Raw genomic sequence first — 10,332 nt, forward strand, 5'->3', positions numbered from 1 at the left:
GTACTCATTGCAGGAATCGACTGGATCGATTGAACTTGCTGGCCCTGTGAGGTAAACACTAACACGTACAGCTTGGCCAGCTGAGTTCCATGACATTGCTCCTGTCTCAAGACATCAGCAGAGCAGTGGCATGTCTGGAGGGAACAGGGGTGTCAGGAAGAATCCCCCCCGCCCTCCACCTCTCTCCGTGTACAGTATTGCACATCTGGCTAGTGCCCAGCCAGGATCCTCTGAACTGGTCCGTGGCCAGAGCAGGCTGCTGGACGAGGTGGCTTGATGAGCTGACCCAGCATGGCAAATCCATGTGGTTGATTCGCAGGAGAGCAAATGGCACCCAGTGATTTTGTGAATGATGCTGCCCCCACTGCCAGTGTCTGTTGGATTTTTGACATGCCTAATGGATGAGTTGTCAGCGCTATCTGCGGCAAGCCCCTTCCGGGACGGATCTGGTCGCTGCCTCCCCCGGGTGTCACTGGGTGTCCCACCCCCTCCAGTTGCTGAGGCTGCCAGGTGGGCTCAGGCAGCTCCCTGTGGATTCCTTTGACCTCATGAGAGCTGGCGCTTGGGAAGGCAGGGGCTTTGTCGCTGTGCTGTGCTGGGCAGAGAGCTGTCTGGCTCATGAGATGGGAACTGATGGGCTGCTTTTTCAAGTGCACCTCCAAAAAGCAGCGTGGGCTAGTGGATAGTGCTCTAGACTATGCCTTAGGAGATCTGGGTTCTCTCCTTAGCTCAGCTGCCAGGTGACCATCCTGTGCCTCAGTTTCCCCATCTGTAACACAGGGATATGATCCTGAGCTCCTTTCTAGAGCACTTTGAGATCTACTGATCAACAGTGTTATCTAAGAGCTAGAGATTATTTATTAATATCTGTGCGCACTCATGGAGGAATGCATGCTGGCCTTCGGGCTTCCCTCTCCTCTTCCTCTCTCCAGTACCCTTCCCCCAGAGGCCCCTGTGTGAAAACAGAGAGCACTAGAGGGGAAGAGGTAGTTTTGAAAGACCCATCCTCCTGAATCTGCATGCTTGCTGGCCGGTCTTTGTCCCTTTGCATGGCTTAGACTCTCAAGCATCTTCCCAGTTATAGTGCTCACTTATGCAGTACAAAGGAGCAGTCTTTTGGACCTCTTAATTTCTCTCTTTTAATTCACTAGGAAAGGCCCAGAATGCCCCTAGAGGTAGAGTAAGTCACTTCACCCACCACCGAAATGCAGCCACCTCTGGGGAGGAGCACACAGCTGTTTCATACAGCAACACTAGAGAACACATATTTGCTTCCATTTTGCCCTGCTCAGGTTCTGTGTCTGAGTGGTAACGTGTGTCTTTGTTTTCTCATTGCAGAGTCTCTCACTGGATCTGTTCGGTGAAGTAGCAGCAAAGACTTTGCAGCCTTGGACTTCTCTTCTGCAACAGCAGTATTTGGGGGGGAGGGGGGGCAGGGACGGGGGAGGGGAACATCAGAAAAGGTGTCAGGAGACCTTTCACGTTCTCTGCATGCTTGACTCAGGGATGAGCAAAGGCAGAGTCAACGCATACAGCATAGTATCCTCTGAGGAAGACGGGCTGAGGTTGACCACCATGCCAGGAGTCAACGGCTTTGGGAACGGTAAGATCCACACCAGGAGGAAATGCCGGAATAGGTTCGTGAAGAAGAATGGCCAATGCAATGTCGAGTTCACCAACATGGATGACAAGCCTCAAAGATACATCGCTGACATGTTCACGACATGTGTCGACATCCGCTGGAGGTACATGTTGTTGCTCTTCTCCCTTGCCTTTCTGGTGTCCTGGTTATTATTTGGGCTGATTTTCTGGCTCATTGCACTTGTCCATGGAGACCTAGAAAACCCAGCCGGGGATGACAGCTTCAAGCCTTGTGTTCTTCAAGTGAACGGCTTTGTGGCTGCTTTTCTGTTCTCCATTGAAACCCAAACGACGATCGGCTATGGATTCCGCTGCGTGACAGAGGAGTGCCCGATTGCCGTCTTCATGGTGGTGGTGCAGTCCATTGTGGGGTGTATAATCGACTCCTTCATGATTGGGGCAATCATGGCAAAGATGGCCAGGCCCAAGAAAAGGGCCCAAACGTTACTTTTCAGCCATAATGCTGTTGTGGCCATGAGAGATGGGAAGCTCTGCCTGATGTGGAGAGTAGGGAACCTTCGAAAAAGCCACATTGTGGAAGCCCATGTGAGAGCTCAGTTAATTAAGCCTAGAATCACCGAGGAGGGGGAATATATCCCCCTTGATCAAATAGACATTGACGTTGGGTTTGACAAAGGCTTGGACCGTATTTTCTTGGTGTCGCCAATCACTATTCTTCATGAGATCAATGAGGAAAGCCCGCTGTTTGGAATTAGCCACCAGGACCTGGAAACAGATGACTTTGAAATTGTGGTGATCCTTGAAGGGATGGTAGAAGCCACAGCCATGACGACACAAGCTCGGAGCTCCTACTTGGCCAGCGAGATCCTGTGGGGCCACCGCTTTGAGCCCGTCCTGTTTGAGGAGAAAAACCAGTACAAAGTAGACTACTCACACTTCCACAAAACCTACGAGGTGCCGTCGACCCCGCGCTGCAGTGCTAAGGACTTGGTGGAGAACAAATTCCTGCTCCCTAGCACCAACTCCTTCTGCTACGAGAATGAGCTGGCCTTCATGAGCCGTGATGAGGAGGAGGAGGAGGAGGATGATGACAGCAGGGGTCTGGATGACCTGAACCCGGACAACAGGCATGAATTTGACAGGCTTCAGGCCACGATAGCACTGGATCAGAGGTCATATAGAAGGGAGTCAGAAATATGACCCAGGGCCCCTCCGCTAACTGATCTGAGGTTATTTTTCCTCTCATCTCTTCCCCTACCACCTGCTCAACTTATGCAGAACAATGCAAGTGCCATAGGAATGCTTGAGAAATTAGTATTGTTTGTAGTTTTAAGTTTCATTGCAATAACCACTGACCGGTCTGTGATAGGAAACCACAGCAGGCCACAGAGTGTTTTGAACTTCCAGTGTTGATAAAGCTATTAGAAAATGTACTGGAAGCAGATTCAGTATGGCGGCACAGATAAGGGAGAACACCGGGGGCGGGATCTGCAGGAGTACCTTCTTTGCACGCAGAGAGCTGGTGATTTTGTTTTCTTTCACTCTGTGAAAATGAAAGCATTTCCCTGGAGCTGAGCTCTGCGAGGTTCAAAAGGAGGAAATATCAGGAAACAAATCCTTTTGGTTGGTTTCGTTTTTTTTAACTGAACACAAACATTATATATATTTCTGGCAGGAGATGTGATTCGGTTGCACAAGAACGACACTTGAAAACATGTAATGTAAAGTACTCCTTTTTCAATTTGGGGGAAGGGAAATGAGGTTTGAATTTGTCAACTTAGTGCCCGGGAGATTGTTTACCAATAATAATAGTGTAATAATCATACATTCAAAATGTGATTCGATATATTTGTAAAACAAAGAAGGCAATGAAGAAGCTGCATGAATTGTTTTAGGGCTGACTCCCAGGGTGTTCAGCAGGCTGCCTCCTGGTTATTGGCTGGCAAAGCTTTGTAACCGGGTCGCAGCACTGACGGGCAGAAGCCCAGTGGCAGCAAAAGCAAGGAGCACAATTACTGGCAACGTAGCACAGGGAATGCTAGACTCTGGGATAAACAAACAATTAATAATAGTAATAATTAAGAATAATAATGAACACGCTGATGGAAATATTTATTTTTGGGGTGGAGTGGGATTGAGCGTGTCTGCTGGGTTATCATTTTTGAGCACTGATATTTTGTTTTTTGCACCTTTGGCTAAAATGAGCGGGATTCTCGTTTGGGGTAAATCAGCTTTGCTCCGTTGAGTAGCTAAGGAGCAAGCTTCTGTTCTGAGTCACTTGTAGTCAGTGGGGTTGTTACTGAGAATGAAAAGTGGCCTCATGGGCCAGCCTTTAAATCAAGGGTGGCCAATCTGAGCTGAGAAAGAGCCAGACTTTACCAATGTACATTGCCAAAGAGCCACAGTAATATGTCAGCAGCCCCCCGCATAAGCTCCCCCCGCCACTCCCAGCGCCTCCTGCCCACCGGCAGCCCCACCGATCAGCACCTCTCTTTCCCTCCCCACACCTCCCGATCAGCTGTTTCGTGGCATGCAGGAGGCTCTGGGGGGGGGGGAGGGAGAGGAGCAAGGGCAGTGCAGGATCAGGGGAGGGCGCGGGAAGGGGTGGAGTGGGGGCAGGGCCTGGGGCAGAGCCAGGGGTTGAGCAGTCAGCACCTCCCAGCACACTGGGAAGTTGGCGCCTGTCGCTCCAGCCCCGGAGTCGGTGCCTATACAAGGAGCCGCATAGTAACGTCTGAAGAGCTGCATCCGGCTCTGGAGCCACAGGTTGGCCACCCCTGCTTTAAATGGTGTAAATGGAGCAGCCGTCTACTTATTCACTTCAGATTTACACTAGCTTTGGATCTGCCTCCGTATCTCCAGTGGGACCATTCAGAATGTTTATTTTTTTAAGGAATGGAATGGAAGTTCTAGAAGTCAGGTATTGCCCATTTTCCCCAAAAGTCTGACTCTCCCTCCCCCACAAACAATTCCGTTGTTTTAAACATGAAAACCTATGTGCACTATTTTTTTTGGTCCTTTTGCACAGAGCAAAATTCACAATGCGTTGGTTGCCCTCCCTTGTATTAGCGTCTATTCTATTCTTGAGCGTGTTTGTAACTGATGAATTGGACACTGGACAGTGCTACGTGCAACGGCCAAAAAAGAGAACCAATGATTTCTCTGACTCAAACCTCACCTACTCTCAAACCAGGGGTCCCATGCCTTAGAGATGCAAAATTGTTCAGCTGTACACAGCTTTTCCCCAGCACCAGAATCCCTGCTTTGACTTGTTTCCTAGTCAAGCACTCTCCCTCCAGCCTTACGGCATGTCATGTGTCACTCCATATGGGTTCAGCCATGCAGCAAGAACACAGAACAGATCACGGGCAATAAACAGGGCCCACACTGCACACATTACAGGCTATTATTGATTGCCGGCTGCTTGTTATTCCAAAAGGCACAAAAGATCATGCCTGTACTTGCGTGGGAGCTTTTGCTCCCAGAGGGAAAGGACATCGGGCATTTCCAGCACTGCGCAGAGAAAGGATCCATCTAAAATCAGAATGAAATCATTACCGGGCCAATCATTACCTGTGTCCCAGTGGCCTAAGATTCATGTGGCCAGTTGTCACTTTCCTACATACTGAACTTCCCAGTGACAGCTAGTGTAGAGTTCAGAAACTCCTGCTCTAAAAATTCAGACTCCTCCCACTTCAACTAAAGGAGAAACTCTAGTAGCTATTGGCAGTATAGTGCCTATGACACACAGTTGCACAGCTTTTATTCTGTCCAACAGAGGGCAGTGGTGGGTGCACAGACCCACTAGCCAATTCATTTGCTGTAGCATCCAGATCAGTGAAAGAGGGAATGAAAGGGGGGGCCCTGAGATGTGGTCATCAGCCAAATCATTCATTACCCACACTCAGCTCTCGTTATCTTTCCAGGGCATTGCAAACAGTAATGTACATAGCCTCCTCCAGTGCATGTGAGGAGTTAAGTATTGTCATCCCCTGTGGCACAGAAAGGTTAAAGGACTTGCTCAAGGCCATTGAGGGAGTTGGTGTCAGAGACAGGATTAGTCCTGTGCTCAGATCACCTGTCTCTCTTGCGAGAGCTCCCACCTTTTCGTCAGCAGACCTGCTTCTCGGGTGCTGCACGGGCCCTCCTGTACTGCTGCGTACAAAGCACTGGCTGGAATGTGCAGCTTGGATGGTAACAATTAGCTCTAAAGAACGGGAGAGGTCACCAAAACAGAAGTTACTGCTCCGGGGAGTTTTCCTCCAAGTCATCCTGGTACCATTTTCAGCATCCGTTAGCCTTTCAAGCAGTGACTGAAAGCTCCATGCTGCTCACTCAAGGGGCTGCTTTATTTTTGGCTTCCTAAATGATGTGCAGTCCTGCTCTGTGGAGGAAGGGGGGAGAAAGCATCTGCTTCTCCTTGACAAATGTCAGCACGGCTGTGACTATTTTCGTCTGGCCTAACGCATGGGCCTCCTGAATTCTAATCCCAGCTCTGCAAAGGACTTGACATGTGGCCTTGGAGAAGTCTCTTAATATGTCTCCCTCATTCCACCTGTAAAATCAGGGTGCTTCAGAGGGGTGATTGGAAAGATTAACTGTTTCATGTGACTGTCACCCATGCTGCAGGGGTAGGGTTGCTAATTTTGGTTGGACGTACTCCTGGAGGTTTCATCACATGACACAGTCTTTAATTTAACATGCATCTTTAATTCCTGGAGACTCCAGGACAGGACTGGAGGCTGGCAACTGTTGCAATGTCACTGATGTCATGGGAACTCTGTATCAGTGTATGCCAGTGCAGGATGGGCAATGTTTGTCCAGTGCCCTGAAAATGTTCAGAGCTGAGAATTTGTCCCCTGCGTAACTGGAGCCATATGGTCACACAATCAGAGATGGGCACGGCTGCATAGAGACATAGTCACACCCACCCTACAAAGCCCCATGCCAGAGGCATAACTTTTTTGTGTTTCTAAGGCAGAAAATGCAGATGTGATCCCCCCCCCCCTTCCCTGCCCTGGGGAAGGAGGGAGGGCAAGGATCTTTCTTGCGGGTATTATTTATTTATTTTTATTTTTTCTAAAATGCTTTTTTTGGTGGCTTTAGGTTCTTTTGAGAAAGATGCACAACTTTGCTGCTGTCAGGTTCCTTTCGTACTATATATCACGGTAAATATTTGTATATAAAACTGAAAAGAGAGAAAAAAATAGAGATGTCTTTAAGTAAATTATTGCTTTTAAAAAAAATATTATATAATTGTACAGTCCCACCTGGGAGAATAGAATAATATATACATACATATTTTTAATCTACTGCATAGGAGGATGTGAACGAGCTTGTGGAAAACCCATGCAGCCCTAGTGAATTGAATTTCAAAGACTTTTCCTCACTCTTGTTCACACGCCCCCTAACCCGAACATCTCGCTCATGAAGAGCTAGCTCCAGAGAGTAATGTTATATATAATGTATAGTTCGAGAGATGGAATGTGCTGTTACATAATGTATAGATATTTTTTTCTGCCTACCTGTGAGTGCTATAGCTGGTCAGTCTTTTTACAACTATCAGGGAGCAATATAAGGATGTCCCGACAGTTTCCTCTCGCTAATAGCATTATTGCATCAGAACGCAAACATTCAAAAAGAAAATAAGCCAAACAAAGTCTGTGTATTTGACATTTGTAAAGAGGACCACCTCCCACCCGTCAAGAAGCTTGCGATGCAGTGAGCAGGCTACAAAAGGCCACGCTGAGAGCGCTCTTCATGCACATTGTATGTGTCGACAAGCCAGTCACGCAAAAAGTGTTTTGCTCTTAAAAGGGGTGGCCCTGGGTATGGTCTTGGGTGTGGCCAACCCATTAATGAACGAGGGTTTGCCTTTGAAAAGCGCAGCCTTCTGAGAGGGATGTGACACCACGCTGAAGGGCTGGAGTGGAATAGGTCAGGAGTCACTGGACGGAGTTACTCTGGATGTACACGGGTACAACTAAAGCAGAATTTGCCATGTGAAGAGATACTCTATCAACTTCAGTCCTGGTGTCTTCAACCTGGATTCCACACCAATCTCAGCCCGACTCAGGGATTTCCTGACAGGCCAAGCAAGACGGGATTCTCCATGTGATTGGACAATGTTTGGTCCAATCTCTGCCAAGCTCTTTGTGTTTCTTTGGTTGGTGTGTGGGATTGTTTCGTTTGTTTGTGTTTAATTTCCTGAGTTCAGGGACAAGTAGGAGACCTTCATAGCCAACCGGAGACCGACACCTTTCTGGAAAGGGCTTTTTGAGCAGAGCAGGTGAAGTGGTTGCTAGGCGGAACACCTGCCAGCCATTTCCTTGAAGCTTAAAACCCTGGTTATGTCTAGTTAACTCCCTGGTGTGAGTTCTTGGTCCTCAGAGAATCTTTGACATCAGAGATGGAAATGACCCACCAAGTCCTCTCTGCCATCCCGTCTGTATATAATAAACCCTCCCTTAGTCAGGGCTCGAGCAAATTTACATAAGTAACAGCTGCTTTGGAAAGGAATCAATTTGATTGGCTGGCTGGGACCCTAGGCCAGATCCTGCTCTCATTTCCACTGGTGCAGCCCCAGGGAAGTCAGGTTGCACTTGTGAAAGCGGAAACTGGTCTCTATCCTAAGATCCCTGGTTCAAGAGCATATTCCCTGCTTCCTCAAATACAGCTAAACCCTGAGGCTTTGCAGAACAATGGCTGCTCAGCCTGCAATGGGGAAATCGAATCCCCATCCCTCCCACCCAGGGGTTGGCAGAAGGTCTCCCTTCCCTCCTTGGATAGTTTCTGGGTGACTCTTAGCCCAGCTCTTTCCAAATGATCGGGTATACAGGATAATTCAGCTGTTGCTTGCATACAGGGAATGGAAACTGTTGTGATCAGCCTTAGCTGCTTCTTATTTAATCTAGTGCACTTAGTCTTTAGGGCTGGGACAATCACTTACTTGTAACCATTTGAGATTTGGTGCCTGCTTGACCTTCAAACCTTTTGTAGGAGATGAATTCAAAGCCACCTTTTCTATCTTTAATAAGGCAGAACAAATGTGTTTATTTTTAAACTTTCCTGCTCTTTTCTTTTCACTTGTGCTGAAGACCAAAAGAGTCACTCCTCTTTTCCTTGCACTGCAAAAGGCAGGAGTGAGTCTATAGAGCATATGTAAAAGAGAGAAGCCTAAAGCTGCACACGTCTGAGCTGGAGCCACTTCTCAAACCCCTCGCAATTCAGGGATGCTGGGATCTTGGGTGTGGCTTGTCCGGTTGTAGAATTAAAGCTCAGCCTTGAAATGTGGATTTGGGTTTGGATCTAGAGAACCCCAAACTCTCAAAAATTTCAGGTGTATTTCGATCTGGATATTCGTTTTAGGCCCATCTTCTAATAGCTACGATTAGTGCAGAATCCTCTTTGAGTCCCCTGTTCAGCAAAGCACTTTAGCATGTGCTTAAAGTTAGGTGCATGCTTAAGTGCATTGCTTAATCCTGTGGGTGTGCTATGGGTGAATCAGAGCCATAGGGCCAACTCCTGAAGCCCTTATTCATGCCTTCTCAAACTGACATCAATGGGAGCGTTGCCTGAGTAAGGAACATCCTGATTTGGTCCATCATGAACCATTTTCCTCCAAAGAGCTCAACTGGCAGATGGTGATGCAGAGAGAATTTGTTGAATTTTCATGTTCTTCTGTTCTGAAAAGAGCTTCATTGTCTTTGACTTTGCTGTTTCTCTGCTCCACCCTCCATGTGCCTGTGTGTGTGTACTGAAAAGCCAAATGGACGTTTTCTCCAGACCTCGCTGCCTTTGGCTGGTGCTTTAATGGTCCCCAGTTGACAATGGAATCTGGAACTGATTCTCCAGTGCCCTGATTCACAACTGAGCCTTGTGGAGTCACTCTCACTAGTACAAAGTGAGTGAACAATCCAACCATTCTGACCTGGATGCATTTGATGCTCACTTTGCACTGGTGTCGGGACTTGTCTAGACGGTGTGGCCATGTGCACTTAGAGGGATCTGAATTGTAAATTGCACCAATGTGTTATGCACTAACTGGCCCGTGTGGACCCTGCTGACATGCGGTAAATGTTCCCTAAGGCATGTTAACATAGTACAGTTTCAACAGTACTACGTTAATGCGAACTTTCAGTGCACACCAACAGAGTCAACGTAGGCCAGTTAGTGTGCAACATGGCGCTCTTTAGAATTCACACCTCTCTAGTGAGCATTGCTGTGCCATGTAGACAAGGTGCCAAGCGCTGGAGAATTGGATACTGTATCCTCAGGCAGGTCAGTTGCCAGAGAGCATTTGCTTCCTGGAGAATAAAAATTACGTGGTGATGGAATCATTCTTGGAGGATTGTTTTTATATATAGTGGTTAGAGACGTTGCCAGGCCTTCTGGGTATATCTGTATCATTTCCACCAGCACTGTTTGTTCTGTGTTTCATGGCACATATATCTGGGATATATGTGACAATATACATATGTAAGTAAAATGTATTTCATGTGACAAAACTGGCCAATTTTCCTGTTCTTTTAAATATATATAAATATAAAAGTATCCAAAAGATATAAATAGCATAGAGAAAATAATCTAAATATATAATAAATGTATTTTGATCTATTTAAAATATGGTGTATATTTCAAAGATCATAAAAATTGTCTGGTTGTATCGTATTTTAAATATATTTTATTACCTTGTTACTTGTCATATATATTATTTAAATGCTCAGCAAA

At 47.0% G+C, this 10,332-nt stretch overlaps 1 protein-coding gene across 1 annotated transcript in view; it reads left to right on the forward strand.

Moving 5' to 3' along the window:
* LOC125643688 (ATP-sensitive inward rectifier potassium channel 12) overlaps window positions 1–10,109 on the forward strand; it is a 59,513-nt gene extending 49,404 nt beyond the window's left edge. Inside the window, exon 2 of the mRNA XM_048866745.2 lies at window positions 1,339–10,109. Within this exon, the coding sequence (XP_048722702.1) occupies window positions 1,492–2,802 (1,311 nt within the window). The 5' untranslated portion in view covers window positions 1,339–1,491 and the 3' untranslated portion in view covers window positions 2,803–10,109. The remainder of the gene's footprint in view (window positions 1–1,338) is intronic.
* The last annotated feature ends 223 nt before the right edge of the window (window positions 10,110–10,332 follow it).

The sequence above is a fragment of the Caretta caretta genome, chromosome 10 (assembly GCF_965140235.1).
Source record: "Caretta caretta isolate rCarCar2 chromosome 10, rCarCar1.hap1, whole genome shotgun sequence".
Lineage (NCBI taxonomy): Eukaryota > Metazoa > Chordata > Testudines > Cheloniidae > Caretta > Caretta caretta.